The 19396-nt window shown below is 38.2% G+C and overlaps 4 protein-coding genes across 5 annotated transcripts; 3 read left to right on the top strand and 1 right to left on the bottom strand.

Moving 5' to 3' along the window:
• Window positions 1-1440: 1440 nt before the first annotated feature.
• LOC133849035 (cuticle protein 16.5) lies at window positions 1441-9621 on the top strand. 2 transcript variants are annotated; one of them, XM_062284858.1, is made up of 5 exons: window positions 1441-1552; window positions 5270-5528; window positions 5700-6023; window positions 8760-8871; window positions 8969-9621. In XM_062284858.1, the coding sequence occupies exons 1-5, from the start codon at window positions 1541-1543 to the stop codon at window positions 9036-9038; spliced, it is 777 nt and encodes a 258-aa protein (XP_062140842.1). In that variant the 5' UTR covers window positions 1441-1540; the 3' UTR covers window positions 9039-9621. The 2 variants fall into 2 exon arrangements, with proteins under 2 accessions (XP_062140842.1, XP_062140843.1); XM_062284859.1 differs by lacking the exon at window positions 5700-6023.
• A 6266-nt stretch (window positions 9622-15887) lies between these two features.
• LOC133848289 (adenylate cyclase, terminal-differentiation specific) lies at window positions 15888-17314 on the bottom strand. Its single transcript, XM_062283789.1, has 2 exons — window positions 17071-17314; window positions 15888-16994 (listed from the first exon to the last, which is right to left on the bottom strand). The coding sequence occupies exons 1-2, from the start codon at window positions 17107-17109 to the stop codon at window positions 16173-16175; spliced, it is 861 nt and encodes a 286-aa protein (XP_062139773.1). The 5' UTR covers window positions 17110-17314; the 3' UTR covers window positions 15888-16172.
• A 232-nt stretch (window positions 17315-17546) lies between these two features.
• LOC133848291 (uncharacterized) lies at window positions 17547-18348 on the top strand. Its single transcript, XM_062283790.1, has one exon. It carries the CDS (start codon window positions 17582-17584, stop codon window positions 18281-18283), a length of 702 nt encoding a protein of 233 aa, XP_062139774.1. The 5' UTR covers window positions 17547-17581; the 3' UTR covers window positions 18284-18348.
• A 72-nt stretch (window positions 18349-18420) lies between these two features.
• Window positions 18421-18804, top strand: LOC133848292 (uncharacterized). Its single transcript, XM_062283791.1, has one exon. It carries the CDS (start codon window positions 18457-18459, stop codon window positions 18769-18771), a length of 315 nt encoding a protein of 104 aa, XP_062139775.1. The 5' UTR covers window positions 18421-18456; the 3' UTR covers window positions 18772-18804.
• The last annotated feature ends 592 nt before the right edge of the window (window positions 18805-19396 follow it).

Genomic DNA, 19396 nt, shown 5'->3' on the forward strand with positions numbered 1-19396 from the left:
ATATAGTTTTATTGAAAATGAATGTCGAATATGTTCTTATTTGTTTTATACTCGAAGTAATAAGTGTACATTTATTAGTTTATTTATTTCCTTATGTTTTGAACATTACAAGTCCATAATTTTGCATATTTTTTTTCGTTTAAGTGTAATTTTAAGCTGACTGCATAAATAATGTGTTCTGATTTTGGTTTAAATAAAATAGTTTTCATTTCATATTAAATTTATTGTTTTTGTTTTTATTTTATTTAAAAGTCTATAAATCGAAATACGTTACCAGCTTTCTTTGTACAAAAATAAGTTTAGTAGATGAATATTTGAATAGATTGAATTTTAAAAAAGAAAATTAACTCCATATTCACAGAATATATAATTTTAACTTTTGTCTTTGGAATTAAATGATTTTTCGACATTTCAAATAAGTTTGTCTAACTAATAAATACAATTATATTCTATCGAAAATAAGTAATGTATACTTATTAAATTATTGAATTTTGCATTTACATTTTAAAGCCTAATACTATAATTAAATAACTTTGCGAACTTTATTATTATATGTTAAAAACAAATTAATTGTAAATTTACTGAATACGAATTTTTGTGAAAATAAATGCTTTTTCTTGATTAAATACGATTATTTTGCAAAAATGTCATGTTGTCATTTCTCCTTTGCTACATTTTGCAAATTCGCTCTGTTCATTTTTATTTGTATTTTTATTAATTAATAATTGCACCTTTGGCAATTTAAAGCTGTCCTTGTTTTTCCTTTTTACTGTTGTTGGTTGGGTTTGTTGATTTATCGCTTACACAATTTGTCTGGCTGAAAACAAAAAACATTCTCGCAGCTTGTTAGCAATAAATTGAACTTGGTCTGTTGAACCAGGTCCAAAGTTGGTGTTTTTCCGGCTGCCGCATGCCGCAGTTGTTTTTGTTTTTGTTTTTTTTTTTTGTTGTCTTGTTGCATGGAATTTCCTCTCGACTCGCCACTGGATCAACGAAATTAGTCAACTAAAAACAATTTCCAATTAGACAATGGCTTTTGATGTCATTTCAATTAAGTTGAGACGCGACCAATCCAATCCAATCCAAATGGGCAAAGCAACCACAATAAGGCGGGTGTTGTCGACGACTTCGCTGAAGTCTGAAGTCTGAAGTGCGTCGGCCGCGCCTGCGCACATTCACAATAAACAGAGGAGGTGGATGAGGAGGAGGAGGGGCACAAGAGTAGGTTTTGGTAGGCTGACATGCTGACAGCCTGAAGCTGGTAGGCTGAAGCTGAAGCTGAAGCTGAGACTGAATTTGTAGCTGAAACTCAACTCTGCCTGCTTTGCCAAAATGCAACGCAGCAAAACTTGTTTTCCATGGCTGCTGGCGATGCTGGACCATATTTTTCCCAGCGCACAATTTCCATCCAGCTGTATAAATAGTCGCAAAGAACGCGAGATTGAGACAGTTTTCAATTCGAAGCCCAGCAGCCCGGTGCTACAAATCGTTTTTTTTATACATTCGCATTCGCCCCCAAAACAAAATAACCACTATCAAAATGGCATTCAAGGTGCGTAATCAAGTGATCAAGTGTTCTGTGTGTTTTTTTCGTTTTTGTTTTTTTTGCTTGTGTCAAATTATTGTGACAGTCCTTGGCGAAGGATCTTAATAACGATTCTCTTGTTGCCGCAGGCTGCTGTCATCCTTGTCCTTGTTGACAGGACCTCGCTAGCATTTTGATTGCAGTGCATTTTACATTAATGTTCAAGCATTTTGTTGAATTCAACAGTTTGCAAAAAGTTTAAGGCTTCAGCTTGGCCGCTTTAAAGCCTTTCGAGTGCCTTGAGTCCTGGGCAACCGCCACAAATTTCAGTTGAATTGCTCGATTTCATTTCGCTGGAAAAAACACTCGATGTTATAATGGAAAATGCTGCCACCTGACAGCGATTCAATTAGCTGCATTTAATTGGCAATGCATAAATATTTTTGTTAAATTATGCATGACGCTTTGAGCGTGTTAATAATCTGTCAGGGGCAGAAATGCATTTCAATATCGATTACGTTGGCAGGCTGATTTTAATTGCGACTTAATCAGCAGATAAGCAGCTTAAAGCTGCTTGGCTTAAGTTTGCTGAAGCACGTAATAGAATGTAATTAATGCAATTAAGCAAGTTAAGTATTAAGCTATGAAAGCGCACTAAAGCTTGTAAAGCAGCTTTTTATGTTGGCTCAAGTTATTGCATTGAATCTTAACAGCTTCGAAAAGACTTCCCATAACATTATAATGATGAATAAAACTTATCAATTATAGCTTGCAATTATGTAGACTTTTCCATTAAAGCTTGTAAAGGAGCTTTTAAGCATGGCCTCAGCTGATGCAGACAAACTTAACTGCTTCGAGAAGAAGCTTTATAAGCTAAAATAACAAGTTGATAAAATAAAATTAAATTATCAATTACAGTTTGTAATTATACAGACTTAAAAATAAGTAGTTTAAAAAGCTTTTTTTTGCTATATTGTCAGTAATCTTTACGAGTCATAATCTGAATACGTAATAATCTTCTTCTTCATACAACAAGTAAATAAAAATAAAAATTAACTTATCAATTAAAGTTTTATACAATTCTATACAGACTAATGCAAAGCCCTAAAGGCGCATTAAAAGGAGTCCATTTAAAAGTTGTTTTTTTTTTGTATATTTTTGTGCAATCTTTACATATCATAATCTTTATAAATAATAATTTCTTCTAGACTTCATAAGCTCATAGAAGAAGTTGATAAAATAAGAGTAAATTATCAATAAAAACTTGTAATTATGCTGACTAATGCAAAGCCCAAAAATCGCATTAATGCTTTTAAAAAAGAGTTATTTTTGAAAGTATTTTTTTTTTCGCTATATTTTTAGCAATCTTTACGTACCATTGAGCATTGAATTCCAGCTAATTTCTATGCGCCAGCTTCTGTTTACAATCATAACAAACTCTGTTATGTTTGCACTCGTTTTGCATATTCAAATTGATATAAATATGTATTTAATCAAAGGCCATCGAGCTGATAGATGTTTCAATGTTAATTAGCTCCAAATGCGACATGTGACATTCGATAGACGAATGCAAAAATAACATGGAGAACGTAAATAGCTAAATGAATGAATGACTGACTCACTGACTCACTGTCTCGTTATGGCCAAGTTAACTTGCCTTTGTGATGCTGCAAAGGGTCAACTTAAAGGGATTCCAACTTTAAAGCGAATGTTATGTAATTGTTGTTTTCATTTTTTCAATGCCAACACGGCTCGGTGTTGTGCGTGTTTTTGCGCCCTCCTGTCGGGCAGTTAGTTACGCTTAATTAAAATCAGATAAATACCCAAAGACAAATAAAAGCCGCGCCAAGTCAAGTGCAAGGCAAAATGGAAATAAAACAAAACGAAACAAAGCACAGAGCAACAGAACAGAACAGAACAGAAAAGAACAGCAAAGAGACCAAAACGAAAACGAAACGGAACAAACGAAAATGATATAAATTTTAAATACAGAAAAAAAGGCATTCGCAACTCCCCGATGTGCCTAAACCCTTGGAAAATTCTCGATGGGGTTTTTTTTTGTTTTTATTCTTAGCATTTTTGCGCGTAAATTGAAATTCAATGGAATTGGATATAAAATGTAAAATGAAAGTAAAGTCGGCAAAAAGGCAGCAAAAAGACAAAAGCAGAGAGCCCTGAATAAACCCAACTAAAACTCACTCGAAATACCCTTGCCTGAAAGTGATTTCAATTGAGTGTTCCATGCCAGCAAGTGGCAAGCAATAAGAAGAAGAAGAGAATCTAAGCAGTTAAAGCAACAACAGTCGAGTAATGAATGAGTGGTAATTAAACCGAAATTAGCAGGAAAGCGCTTGTAAGAGAATTACAGCGAAATGATTGTAATTAGCGAATATTAAGTGGCGAAGAGCGGCGAGCAAAAAGTAACGAGTTAATCGAAACAAATCCGAGAATAAATTATAATAGTTAGCAGGCAAATACATAGGTGATGCAGCGAGTTGTTGTTGTTGTTGAGTGAATTAGTAAAGAGCACTTAATTCATAGAAACCGCAAATAAACAAAACAATAATTAAGACGAGACTCTGAAGCAGGCAGAAACCTGTTGATTAACCCTAAGCAGCACATAGCACTTCTAGCATCATTTTAGAACTGACAACGAGTAGCGAGAAAGCATTAAAAATAATAAGTGTACGAATTAAAAGTAAATGATTACTAATTATAGTATTAATAAAAATATGAAGAATAATATTGTAAATTATATTATGAGAGCGACATTTAGTTTATCTTAATTTTGATTTCAGCGAGTGGCTAATACTCGCTATTAGTTGATAGTATCGAACGAGTAACTCTCGCTACTATTAGATACTTTGCTACTTACTTTGATGTTACCGAGTAGCTAATACTCCCTACTATTAGCTACTTGCTAATACTCGCTACTATTAGCTACTCGTTACTATTAGCTAATTGCTAATACTCGCTACTATTAGCTACTCGCTAATACTCGCTACTATTAGCTACTCGCTAATAAACATACGCAGTATAGAAGAATCAGCGTGATTGAAAAGCAGCGAGTGGTGCTACTCGTTGCTATGTAACTAACGAGAAAGCATTCAAGATAATAAGTATACACAGCGTATATTAAAAATGTGAAAACCCGAGGCAACTAGCGAGTAAAAGTTACTCGGAACTAACAAACTTAAACGAAAGTTTTACAAAAACTAAGTATACGCAATATGTTATAATAATGAATATCGAGCACTTAGTTGAGCAAAACGTCACTAGCTGGTTTTAAATTACAGATGATATGTGTCATTAAGTCGAAGCATATGCTAAGAGCTGAGCTAAGCTCAAAACTCAACAGAAAAGTTGCTATGCTGGTGTTGCCAGCAAATTCACCGTAAATAATACGCATACGCCGCATTGCGTCGACTGTAGCAAAAGCGAGTGAGCGAGTGAGCAAGTGAGATGGCAAGAATTTGAGTTCTCAACTACTTTGCGAACTTAATTAAAAGTTTATGCGCCTGCAATTTCCTTATGTAGCCCTACTATACATACTGCCTATGTGTGAGTGTGTGAGTGAGTGAGTAAGTGAGTGAGTGTGAGAGTGTTCGATAGGAGAATGCAAACAAAATACAAATGAGTTTGTGAAGAGCGAAGGCTGTGCACTCGCTGATTTATGCAAGCACTATCTACATATAGAGTACTACTACGAGTATACTGTAATTATTATTTGTATTATTTTTACAGCTTGTGTTCTGCATCGCCGCCATGGCCATCGCCTGCGCTCAGGCCAAACCCGGCGGCCCAGCGGCCTATTCGATTAGTGCACCCAGCGTGGATCACGCATCGGTGGGCAACACACAGGAGCACACGGTGAAGGGACACTACGGTCAGTCCTCGCAATCGGACTACGCCAGCCAGGTGCAGACAGCGCACTCGCAGTCGCATGTACAGCGCTCCAGCATCAGCAACGATGGTGGCCTGGCGCCCGCACATGGTTATGCCGGTAAGTCAAAGAGAATACTATTTAGTAGTGCCATAGTAGAGAAATACTTTACATGCAAAGACAAGCACGAGCACCAAATTGCACCACACTCAAACACTCAGCACTTGACACATACAGATTGATTGCACAGTAGTTTCAAATGCTAACAAGAAGAACAAAAACAAAAAATAGTTGCACCACAAGCCGCTGGCTATGCCATTGGACACACTGCGCCTGCTGCCCAAATCCAGCTGGCCAGCAGCAGCAGCGCCTATGCCGCGCCCACATTTAGCTATGGCGGACATTATGCGGCAGCTGCCGCACCCACCTTGGCCTATGGTGGCCACTATGCTGCCACTGCCCCAGCGCTGCAGTTGTCGGGCGCTGCCTCGCATGGCTTTGGCCTTGGTTATGCCGGCTATGCTGCCGCACCAGCTTTGTCCCATGGCTACTTGGCTGCCGCTCCAGCTCCAGCTCCGGTTGTGAAGTATGCCGCCGCCGCCGCTCCAGCTTATGGTAGGTCTATGAAAAATAACCACGCTTTCCTTTTGCCCACCCCCCCCCACTTCTAATCTATCGCACCTTTTGCACCTTTTGCACCTTTTGTAGTTTGCCATCTCTTTTACACTAATGTTTCCCAAAATGCCAAAGTTTTCTTAACATTTTTACAGCGTTTGTTTATTTAAAACTCTCTTATTCTGTCGCTGCAATTTATTGTATTTTCCGCATGCTGGCAACACTTGACTTCATTTTGCTGTCACTGCTTAAGGGTCAATGCAGTCAGTACACACAAAAAAGAAAAAAAAAAAAACACAAGCGAAGCGAAACGAAACGAAGTGCAACTGCAAAAATAAGATAAATTCTGTAAAAAGCTATAAGTGGCGCCATCTAGCGACAGGCAGAGACAAACAACTGGCAGACGGATCACAAAGTAAACAAGTTTGCAAGCTGCATTTTCTATTTATTTTATCTGGCCAAACAGCAAATGTCTTTGCAGCTGACTTCAAGCTAGAATTGAATTTATAATTTCGTACATTATTGGCAAGCATAATGTAAACATTGCGTAGGAGTTTTACAACTTTAAGCATGTTTAAATTTGTAATAAGCCTGATTTGTTGTATTCAAGTTAAATCTAAAATCCAAGCAAACACACAAGTTTATATATGCAATTGGCAGCAATAATTCAATTTAATTCTAATGCAAACAAATACTGAAATTGCAGCAAATATTTGAGAATAAGTGAAACAGCTTTTTGATATAGTTCAGGAATTTGCTTCCCATAATAATTCAAAATTGAAAATACCTATTTAAAATTCAATTCATTGTTGTCAAACATTCTTTAAAATTATCTCCCATTATTTGATTTAATATTTCTATCTGAAAGTAATTTTGTGCACTTTTAGGTAAGCGCTTCTTATATGTAGATATTTTCTAATATTATAAAATTATCTAAATTTTTATTTACAAATTTTATATATTTTCTAAAGAGAACTAGTTTTAGTGCTGCAAAATCGATAGAAATATGAACTCGAAAGCATTAGAGACAATTATTTTAATATGACATGCACAGCGCATGGACATTTCAAAAAAATTACTCATAAATTATCAATAAATAAAGGCGTGTTGCACGTGCTACACGTTGCCGTTGCCTTTCCCTTACTCATGTGCAACACATTCGCCACGTTGTTTCTCTTGTTGTTGTCGTTTGCTATCGATTTCTGCTTAGACAACCGTCAACAACAAAGTGAAGTTCTCTGGTATGAGTTACGTTGCGTTGAGCTGAGTTTTGGGTTCGTTTTTAGGTACTCTGGCCTGGCCAGGATGTCGGTCAAAGGCGGGCGTCGTATAATCAATCATTCATTCATTGTTGCCAACTAGTTTAAAGCATTGACACATGGCCCGCCAACGGTCGTCATGATGATGACTGTCAGGACGATGATGATGACGAGGACGAAAACGAGAACGAGAATGGGAATGGGAATGAGAACGAAAATGAGTAAAGGGAATGTGGATGCGCCCTCAAGTGTGGGGTCAGTCAGTTCGTCAGTCATTTGGACAACTGGCGTTTGGCATTGGCAAAGTCAGCTTCGCCGTGTCTCCCTTCCAAACAGTCAATGCATAGGACAGCAGCATACAGAGCGTTGGTCCAATGCTTATCAATGCCGCGTTGCCGCACTTCACCGTCACCTTCATGCCTCGCTCCACTTTGCCACTTGACTGTCAAGACAGGCAACACTTGTAAAAAAGTTTGCGTAGTGTTGGAAACTATTTGTACTGTTGTCAAGTGGACTATTTGCTTCTGTGGCGCTGTTGTCGAATTTCTTTGCAGACTACTTGTTTTCTTTCTGTTTTTTTTTAGGGCACTTGGCTTCAATTGAAATGTTCGCTTAAAGTAGTTTATTTTATTATTCGCACACTTTCCAGACTTCAATTTACCTGGACAGTGAAAAAAATGATTGCAAACACTAAACAATTTAAAGCTATTGTATGTGCACTAGCATTTATATATGCTTTATGTGCACAGTTGCCAAACTTCTATTTACGAACGCAGCATATGCAATGTTGTCAACTTCATATGAGTAAAATATATATTACACAAGTTCAGAGCGGCATATTTTATTAATTGCAAATTTTCCATTTGCCGGAGCAACGAAAATATTATTACATGGACTACAACATTTACAGCTCTCTTCCTTGCCGTTGACAAGCTTCTTGCATTTACAAGTGAATGACACAATTTGCAAATGCCACCATTTGTAATGAGAAATTTTATATACATATATATTTCTTGTATACCTGCTGCATTGTTGTCAAACTTCGCGAAAGGTTCCAACTATTTGTGATGACCTTTGTCACACTGTGCGGCAGACAGACACATGCTCGTATCACATTTCATGTTCGCTTGACAATACAAAATTGCAGACCTTGCGGTGTCATTTGATTGATGTCGTCTTGTCAGTCGCCAGTCTCGAGAGCATGTGCTCAAATATGCCTCAAACCCATTCACAGCTGACAAACTGTGAGCTTTCCTCCGATTTTGCAAACAATGAGCCAATTTAAAGGTTCCTCATTGTTAAACTGGACACAGTTTAGGTCGTGTTTTGGCATATTGTTAAGTGACATCTATGCCAAGTTTCCAGTTGCAGCAGCAGAGCAGAGACAGCAGCAGCGACAGAGTTATTGCTACCAATTTTTGGTTGCCCTGATTATGCATTTTACTAATGCCATTTGTACCCACACACACATACACAGCTCCCAGCCTGATTGGACATGGCATTGGACTCGCTGCACCAGCTGCTTATGCTGCCCCAGCCTATGCCGCACCCGCCTACACCACGCATCTGGCCGCTGCCCCAGTGCTTAAGTGAGTAATGCGTTTGGCTTTATAAATAGAGATGGATCGCCTCATGGTCTCTCATCATCCCAACAACATCATTATCATCCTTTCTCTGCTAACACAGGGCTGCCGTTGCTGCCCCCGCATTAGTGCACACATCTGTCTCTGGCCATGGCATCCACTATGGCTACTAAGATGATGACGATGACGATGATGATGATGATGGCGACGTCGACGCAGTATGCAGCATCTCCAGTCCACCATCCGCCATCCGCCACCCGCCAGCCAACAGCTATCAGCACCACCACGCATCATTAGCACCATCACAACCAACCAACCAACAACAACAACAACAACAACAGCAACAGCAACCACCACCATCAGTTTCCCCCGCACATGGAGTTTAGCGACTGGCTAAAAATATAAACACGAGTAATATCCGTGACGGTGTATAACTGTAAATTATGTGACCTGCGGCACTTTAATTAAAAAATAACAACATCCAGAAACGGACTTCAAATTCAAATTGGCGAAAATTGCAACGTCGCAATTGCATTTTGCAACGTTGCCAATTTTCAGTGTATCACACATAATCTACTTTTAAGCACTGCTCAATGGGGGGAAAGTCGCGTCTCTCGAGCACACACACACACACACTCACCTCTCTAATGAATGTCTAATTATTGTGTGTACTATTATTATTTTTTTTTTTATCGCGGTTGAATTTATGTTTTATTTAAAAGTTACTTTGTACAGAAAAATGCATGTGAAATGTTGGAAAGAATAAAAAAATCATTTAAAATGTATACGTAAATGGACAACATACAAGACAAGCGAAAAGGGTCGGCTAGAAAAGGGGGAGACGGGGAGAGGTGTTCCCTATGCTGCAGTTATAGCTATGATATATGAATGGCCGAAAAACTATGCTGCGATTTATATGCCACGCTCCAGTTGAGCACTTGCCATATCGTACATACTGCTGCATACTTTATGGCGCATTGCGTGGAATTTATCACACTCACAACACACACACACAAGCTCACAACACACACACACACACACACACACATATGTATATAGAAGTTCTCTATCTCCCAACTCGTTGTGCCAAATGGCTGGCAAAAGCGAGCGAAAGTTCAAATGCCCAAAAAAAAGAACATTCCCTTTTTTTTAGACCCAGCGACCACTAGCCGTCACGCATACGCCACGTGCGCCGCGTTGGGCAAAGTCAAAAATAGCACTTGCTGCTTATATTTGGATCACAATGATCTTAATATAGCTGCACCAAATCAAAAGCATAAACAATGAAAATGTCAACGCAAATGTCGACTACATAAAAGGCAAATATTATTTGGTCAGCACTGTGTGAAAAACATACGATTTTTTTGTTGGTATTTTGCTGCAGGCAAATTAAGCGCAAGTTGCATGTAAAATGTTATTCAGAAAAAAACCAGGCATATTTTATTGACAGCTTATTGAAAACGGACATAGGTAATGAATTTATTCTTTATCCTTTGAGCCCTTTTTATGACGTTGATAGTAATTTAAATTCTGTTATTTCTTTTGTATAATTCAAATAATTGAACCAATATATTTCTTATTTTATTACAGCAAGATTTTACTATCATTTTTAATAATATTTTTAATCAAGAACATACAAATTTTGAATTTAATAAAATTTGTTCATTCATTAAATCAAATTATTATTTTTTAGGCAGCATTAAGTGAATAACTTAATTTTTTTATTTAATATTTTTATATTAATTCTTTTATTCATATATTTTATCGAACTTATTTTTGATTATATAAATTACTGGAATTTATATAATTATTGTGGTAGTTTAAAGGACAGTAAATATTACAAATCAATGAGCAGGGAGTAAATTGAAGTCAAGCACTTACCCAAAAATAAATCAGCTATACACAACCACATCGAATATCTAATTCAATCGAAAAATGTCTGCATTGATTAACTGCAAATGCAATTAAGGACTGCATTTAATGACATTTGCGAAAGCAATTTCCAATTGAGCTGCCGATCAAAATGCAAACTAGACTACGCAATATTCAAATTCCGAAATTCTACCTCTGAGCTCAGCTTTGTGCTATAAATAGAGTTAGTCAAACATGAGTAGTAGTACATCTGCAGCCGACGACATTGTTGTGGCAATATTAGGTGGCATGTGTGTGTGTGTGTGTGTGTGTGTGTGCGTGGCACATGCATTGAATTGTACGCATGATGATTTTTGGGTTGGTCGTGGCTTTGGGCCTGACTTGAAGGCCACCAGCGAAACCTCAAAGCAAACAGAATGCAGAAACAACAAGCTCGTAAATGGAAATGGCTTCGACTCTTACAAAGTCAGGCAGCAGCAAGCTGTCTCTATGTATGTGTATGTGTGTGTGTGTGTGTGTGTGGGCTTGGAAGTAGGGGTGTGTGTATTATCTGTTATGTTGTGTGCACAATAATTGTCTGAGTTTATCTACAAGTGTGGTTTTTCGCTAGAAAAGCGAGTCGTTAACGTGGCCAAACAGCCACAACATATTGCGGTTATGCGGATATTTGCTAAGCTTATTTTTCCGTGGAAACACACACGCACACACACACAGACATTACGTTTATTGATGTGGGATTCCTGTCCAGGCAACAGCTAGCAACTTTGCCAAGCAGCTGGATATCAATTAAGATGTAAAGTTATGCCACCACCGTTGGGGACGCCACTGTAGCAGCCTCGCCTCGTCTCCATGCTGCGTGACTTGGCTTAGTTCATTATGTCGATGTCTGTTAAGCTGCTGGCAAAAGACACAGCAGCAGCATCAACAACAACAACAGCAACAGTTGTCTGTTGTCTTCCCCAAAAACAAAACCAAACCAATCCGTTTTGTCGCGAATACAATGCAAATAAAGACTAAGGAGCATGGCAAATGTAAATAATCTTGTAGACTCAAATACATAGATATATACTGTATACTTAGTTGGTCGAAATTTTCTTGGAAAGTAAGAGGACACCTGCGTCCAAGGACATGCACTGCACAAATATAAGAGAGCGCCAAAGCCATTTAAAAAAAAAAAAAATGAAAAACGAAGAAAGAAAAGTAAAGCTCTGGCAAGAAAAATTCAAAGCCAAAACACGACCATTGCATTAGCCAAACGCAGCAGAGCCAAGCGAAGAAGTAAAGTGAAGTGAAGCAGAGAAGGGAAAGCAAGGCCATGTTAGGCGAAACCCGGCAAATACTCGAGTAAATAAACTTGACAAAACTAAACAAACGTTGTTGTTGTTGCAGTCAGGCAAAGCCAGGACAAACAATTGAGAGCTCATCTTTAAGTTAATTGAAAAATTGACCACACTGAAACAGCAAACAGAATGCAATAAATGAAAATTCTTGGTATTCAAATCAAATGCATTCATTCATCAATTATGCATAAACATTTGCAACTAGCATTGCAACTGCTGAATGCCATTTGCGTATTTCTTGTTGTCGTTGTTGTGCAGCTAAATTATTTTAATTAACTAAAACACTTTTTCATACAGTGATCACTATAAAAGTGTGCTTTGTAGAAGTGTAAAAACAAAGGCAAACAAGTAAGACAACTTTTATCGAACCTATTTTCATTAAAATCATATACAACATATATACCAAAAATATACCGAAAAAATACTAAAATGTACAGTTGAATGTGCTCGGATGTGGGTTACTTGCAACCTATTTTCGATAAAACCGTATTTTATAAATATACCAAGAATATACCACAAATATACTAAAATATACCAACTTTGGCTTATAATCATATATACCAAAAATATCCCACAAAAATACTAAAATATATAAACTTTGGCTTATCGATTTTTTACTACTTTTAAAATATTCCGTAAAGTACCAAAAATACCAGATTTCCAGGCACAAAGTTATAATTGCCGTTTACCTTATGGATAGCAGCTTGAAAGCAGTTGTCATAGTTTTCATTTACAACTTATGGTTACTAATTAACATTGTTGAACCGTGGCATCTCAAAAATTACAGCTAACCGTCATTTAAGTTTTGAGACAAATAATAATCATGAGTTTACAAAAATACAATAAATCTCCAAAAAAAAAGCCTTCAGTATTTGGTTCTTATTGAGGATTCAGAATCACAATTAGCTTTTTTAATTTTCAATTTAATTTGATTAATAATTCAAATACAATTTGTTTTTTTTAATGTTAAAGTTGCATTCAAGTGTAGTTTGCCAACATCATTTTCTCACAGTGTCGTCTAGAAATGTATGTTAATATAATAAAATATTGAGTTTCCCAAACTCTCTTTATATTTTGATGTTCTATAATTCAATTTGAAACTGATTTGGCCTTCGGTATATATTTAAGTACTTAATCAGTATATTAGTTGGTATATTTTAAGAATATACAGCACTTTTTTTCTCCTTTTCAATATGAGTAGTAGTCGAGCACAAAGTCGAGCACACTCGACTGTAGCTTCCTTACTTGTTAAATAAAGTAAAGTAATGCAGCTCAACATTTTGTACGCTTTTTAAATATTTCTCTCTCTCTCAGAAAGTATTTATTTATTAATCGCAACACTTTTGCACTTCCGCCGCTCACTTTGTGCTGGCCACTTTATGTGGGTCAGCTGAGCTGTGCTCATAATAAGCTGCTGCATTGTTGCCCTTATTATTATTATTATTATTATATTTCTTATGAACAAAACCTGTTCGCAGAAAGGGCGACTTTCTAATTAAATGCAAGTAATGAATGCAGCAAAATGCTTTACTACTGTACTGGCTGCTACAAGGGAATACTTGTGAAATGGCTGCAACCCACGCACGTAACGTAGTATTATCAAAGGCAGCAGCCACAATAGATGCAAGTGGCAAGTGGCAAGTAGTGGGAGGAGGAGAGGCAGTGGCAGAGGGAGAGGAAGGGAACAGCTGGAGATCGCACATTTGCAAGAAAATTTCAATTTAGTGCGTCCAGCAAATAACGAAAGCAAATAAACAGAAATATGCAGCACAAAGCAAACAAAAAAAGCTGGTCAAAATACACAGAAAACGAACAGCGCAACAAACAGCAGAGGAGAATGAAACGCAGAGATTGACAGAGCGAGGGACATTTGAGCACACAAATACACACACACACAAAACGACCACACGCTGTCTATCTATGTATGTCTGCGTGTGTGTGTGTGTGTGTGTTTTGCAAGCGTGGCCGCTTCCTGTTCATTTCCCCAGTTGACAGAACAAAACAAAGCCGAGATGTCTAGCAATGACAACAAATAGCTACGACGACGACGACGACGACCATGGCCAAAAACTCCAGTCATCCTCCTCCCACGCTCTCTTTCTCTCTCTCTTCTCTCGACTTGATTACCAAAGCGAGTGTCAGATGTTTGCGAGTTGAGTGCTGTGTGTGTGTGTGTGTGTGTGTGTTGCTACACAGTTGCACATTCTGTAACAGCTTGTTGCGATAGGTCTATTTGCATTTCAATTTTGGGCCATGGGGGCGTATGCGTAATGCCACAAATGCAGTGCGCCAAAAGATGCCGCATTGCTGATAAGTTGCAGCTGCATTCACAAGCACTAATTAAAACTTCCTCCCCGCGGCCGCGCTGCCGCCGATACAACTTTGTGTACTTATATGTTCTGCGACTGCGACTTCCTTTTGATGTGCAATTAATTAGCTAATTAGCTGGATTCAATGTCAGTGGCAAACACATTTTTGATAGCACAAATCAATTGTTCAAACTTAGTAACACAACATTATAACTCTTGAGTGCTTCCTTTTCCGCTTTTGCCACTTTGCAGCAGCGCACTCTCATGGTCAATTACATATAATCAATTACTTCCGCCGCACAAGTTCAAGTTCAATTTCATTTCGGGCGAGGGCAAAAGCATCTCCATGGAAATGCGAAGCTTGCTGGCATTTTGATTGACTCCTTTATGTTTGGGGAATATCAAAAAGATTGCGAGAATACCCGCTCATATTTAATTTCATTTATGAAAAACATTTGACCTTTTAGCACTGAGACAACTGAGACTTGTACTAAGAGTATGCTGAATTTCCAAATATCTCTTGAATCCATAAACTTGCTCTAATGCAGCTTAATTATTCGATTGAGCTCACTAAATTAATTGCATTCTAGTTGAATTGAAATTTGCCTAGCACTGAAATTAATGAATCCTTTGCTAATATAATTCCAAGGCTTACTAATAATTATCATAATTTATAATCAATTTGATGAAGCAAAACCAATTTGAGGGTCGATAAATTGATTTACCACAGAATTTCAAAGAAATATTCCTAGAATATAACTTTAATAAATATAGAAACTTCTCAAGATTCATTTATGCTTTTCTAAGATACTTCTTAATCATTTTCTCAATTAATAATCAATTTGATGAGACAAAACCAATTTGAAGGTTTGCTAAATTTAACTTACTATTTAGTTTTCAAAGAGTTTTCGATGCATAAAATAAGTATTAAAACGTTCTTAGAAATTTGAGAAATTCTTTAATGATGCATAAATTTGAGTTATTAAATGAAAAACTTTTAAGCCACGTATGAAGTTTTTCTAACATGATCTTCAAATGCATTTGTTTCTATATATTCCTATCATTCATACAATAAAAAGCTACAGTTTTTTTGTGATTTCCAAATCTAATACTTGACTGCTATTAAAATGCGTTAAGGCTTTTCTAAGATACTTCAAAGGTTTAGTGAATATTCAAGATTTCTTAAAATTCATTAATGTTAAATGAAGAAACTTCCAAAGTTTCCTAATCATTTTCAGAATGAATTTGAAAGTGGATAAATACAATTTACTATCAAATGTTAAAGAAGCATTAGACGAAAGAACTTTAATTAATATTAAAATCTTATAGACAAGTTGAAAAGCTCGAGTGTGATCGACTGTAAGATACCCGCTACCCATTTTTAATAAAACCTGTATATTTGGCAGGTAAGAAAGCTACACTAGAGTAGTATTAGTTTATATGTAGCGTCCAGGAAGTTCAAAATTCCAAGACTTCACTGTTAAATAAATAAAAAGATGTGTTGTAAATTTTATATAAATTTCACTACCGACAATTTTATTACTCGCTTTTACTCTGTTACCAATTTGGACTTGTTCACAAGCAGCTAGAAGCTGTAACTACAGCGTATAGATAGCACTTACATTATATATATATATATATATATGTATATATGTTTGTATGATGATGGTACTTAAGCTACTTCCAAAAAAAAAAAAAAAAAATAGAGGATGAGTCACGAATTTGAGTGTGTTTCAATCTACAGAAGAATAACGTAGTTTTCTTGGCTTCCGTTTCGCTTTCGTTATTAGAAATTGTAGTTGAGATTGCCGCTGCTGAATCTCACATGGGATACGGCTGATGAAGGCTGATACGATGTAGAACCCAGGACGGAGGATTCGGGGATGGCCATGCCAAGGCTCTGCGAGGTATTGGGGGCACCCTGTCCGGTGGCAAATTGTTGGGTAACATTTTGTTGCTGCTCGCGTAAAATATCTTGCTGTTGCTGTTGCAGGAATCCCATGTGCTGCAGCGTTGAATAGTAGTTGGGGGTTGTTGGCTGTGACAACTGCGATTGCAACTCCGGCTGCTGCGGCTGCTGCTGCTGCGGCACAACCCGTCGTTGTTGCAACTGCAATCCATTGTTGCTGCCAAACAAACCGGCCGACTGTCGTTGGCTATAACTGATCTGCTGCTGTGGTTGCTGCTGTGGTTGCTGTTGTGCTGCCTGAGACTGCGAGACGTCGGGATAGTAGGTGTAGAGCTTTTGCAGTAGCTGCTGTTGCTGCTGCTCAAACTCCAATCGCTGGCGCTGGTAGTCATTGAAGGCGGCTTGCATCTGATCCGCATAGCTGGGCAAATTGCCCACGGTTTGCAATTGTTGTTGCTGCTGCTGCTGCTGTTGCTGCTGCTGCTGCTGACGCTGTTGAGCCAAGTATTGCTGCTGTTGCAACTGTTGCTGCTGCAATTGCTGCTGCTGCTGCTGCTGCTGCTGTAGTTGCTGCTGCTGGAGCGTGTTGACAATTGGCTCGGATTTTTGCTTAAGGGGGCGATTTCCGAGGCTCTGCTGTTGCGGATAGACACCCGTATATTGCACTCCCGTGCGTCCGCTGAAACGATTTGGAATTTGCTGCAAGCGAAGCAAAAAAAAGAAAACCCAAATTAAACACACAGAAGTAATAAGATACAACTTTTCCCTTATTTACCAGTCGAGCACCATTTTTGCTGCGTTTTGCGGTTCTCATAGCGAAAAATGAACAAAAAAGAGAAAAAGGCGAAAGCGAACTTTTTGTTTTTGCTTTTGGGCTGCACGCACGACAATTTTTCAATCGTACTTTTTTTTGCGTAGAAATAACCAATTCAACAAATTCAAAAGAAAAATAAGAAAAATGAAATTCTGAAATTCAAAAGTCGAGAGTCGAAATTGTTAAAGCGAGAGAACGAGACTGAAAACTAAAACTAATTGTGTTTTGCTTTTTCCCCCCCCGAAAAACAACAATGCGGAACTATAATTCAATGGCTACTCAGTTAAGTAAACAAGGTCACGCGCAACACGTGACACAGAACACAGAACGCAGAGAATATGTGTCAAATCGATCATACGTCACGTGGTCCAGATGCAATACGATGCGATGCGATGCGTTGCGATGCGATGCACGCAAGCGAGCGCGCATAAAACGCTCGCCAATGTGCTCGACAACGGCAAACAGTTGAACGATGCACTCGCTGCCTGTGATGCGACAGCTGTTGGCGTTGTGTTGCCTCTTCGTGGCATGGCGCTGCGGCAACGCCTCGAATCCTCTCGAGCAGATAGCGCTGGGTGCGCTGAGTGTGGGCGAACAGCTGATGAATACGATGCAGGATGGCAACAAGGTGACTAAGGAATTCAATGTGGATACGCCGCTGATCAAGTGGCATTCGAAAACGGACCTCGGACACGGCGATGCCATGCGAAATGCGGGCGATGACAGCGACTCCGATGAGTCGGATGAGAGGCGACGGCGGCGCAGGAAACGCAGCCATCACGATCATTTGGTGTCGCCACATCGTGGCAAGCGTTCACCGTGCTTCAAAATGATGACGGCAGCCACCACAGAATCGGCTGATGATGTCGAGGCCAGAAGGAGGGCGGCCGCAGCACGCAAACGTGCCGCAAATAATGCGTCGCGTTCTCGCATCATTCGTCGCATTAGCAAGAACAAAAAGAAGAAGTTGCATCGCGGTCGACGTCAGCTGGAAGATTTCGCCGAGCAGCAGCAGCAGCGTCCCAGTTTGGGGGAACGCTTCAGAGGCTTGTGGCTGTCGCTGGTCGACAACGTGGTGGATGCCATGCAACAGGTGCGCGACCGACTCAAAAACGCAGCAGCTCAAGCTCAAGCTCAGGCGCAAGCGCAGGCACAAGCGCAGGGCGGCAATTAAATGCAATTAATTCATCAAATTTTGTTTGTTTTGTTAACACAATAAATGCGGAGCAACTACAATTACATAGTTCTTGTTTCATCACTCGATTTTGATCTCTCGAAGCACGATTTCCGCTTGCCGGGGCACAACAAAAGAGACAATGCCCCGTTAGCAGGTGATCAGTCAACGTCATGACACTCAATTGCCAATTACTCTGTCGTCTAGCTCTGCTTCTGGCCATGCTTTTGGTGATGGTCAACTGCCAGGATGATCTCGAGGTGGACTATTCCAATGAGTACGACGATGTGCGACCCCATTTGGTTTATCCCGATGAGCCGCGACTCGACAAACGCTTGAGTTCCGCTGCTCAACAGTTTGGCGAGAGCGTCAAGAATGCTTGGCAATCGATGGTCGACTCGTTTCACAACTACTTCGAGGAGCTGCGCGATGTCTTCTCCGATGGCGTCAACAACAACAACGCCGAAGACTTGTCAAATGCCAATTAAATGTTGTCTTCGATTTATGTACAAATAAATGCAAAATATGTACAAATAAATGCAAAATATCATATGCAATAAAATGTACTTTATTGATCATTATTAAAAGGGAAAGCCATCGGAAGAGATTATCATAACGAAATACTATTTATTTCATCGAGCAGCATCAAAAAAAGATTACAAAAAAAAAAATAAAAAATTTGTTTCATTGAAATTTATAGCAAATAATACAGCTTGATTGCTTTTTTTGACTATGATCAAATTGTAGTTACTGAGAGTTCAAACTGCAGTGATTGCGTGATGAAAAATCATCTTCGTTGATTTAAAAAAGCGAATTTCTATTGACTTTCTTTGAGTGTGAAAATAACTAATATTATATTTAATATTCGAAATAATATTGAAAATATTATAATATATATTGCATGTTAATATATTTATAGTTTCGAAATTTATTATGAAGTCAATTCACATTGTTAAAGCCATTTTCATAACTATGATTTGGCGAAAGTAGCATAGAAAAAGATAATAATATTTGCTTATTGTCGTCAAATTGAGTAAATATTTAATCAGTATTGGGTATTTATGGCCTGATTCGAATTGAGCTGATTAAATTATTCAATTAAAATATGTAATG

This window comes from Drosophila sulfurigaster, chromosome X (assembly GCF_023558435.1).
Source record: "Drosophila sulfurigaster albostrigata strain 15112-1811.04 chromosome X, ASM2355843v2, whole genome shotgun sequence".
Lineage (NCBI taxonomy): Eukaryota > Metazoa > Arthropoda > Insecta > Diptera > Drosophilidae > Drosophila > Drosophila sulfurigaster.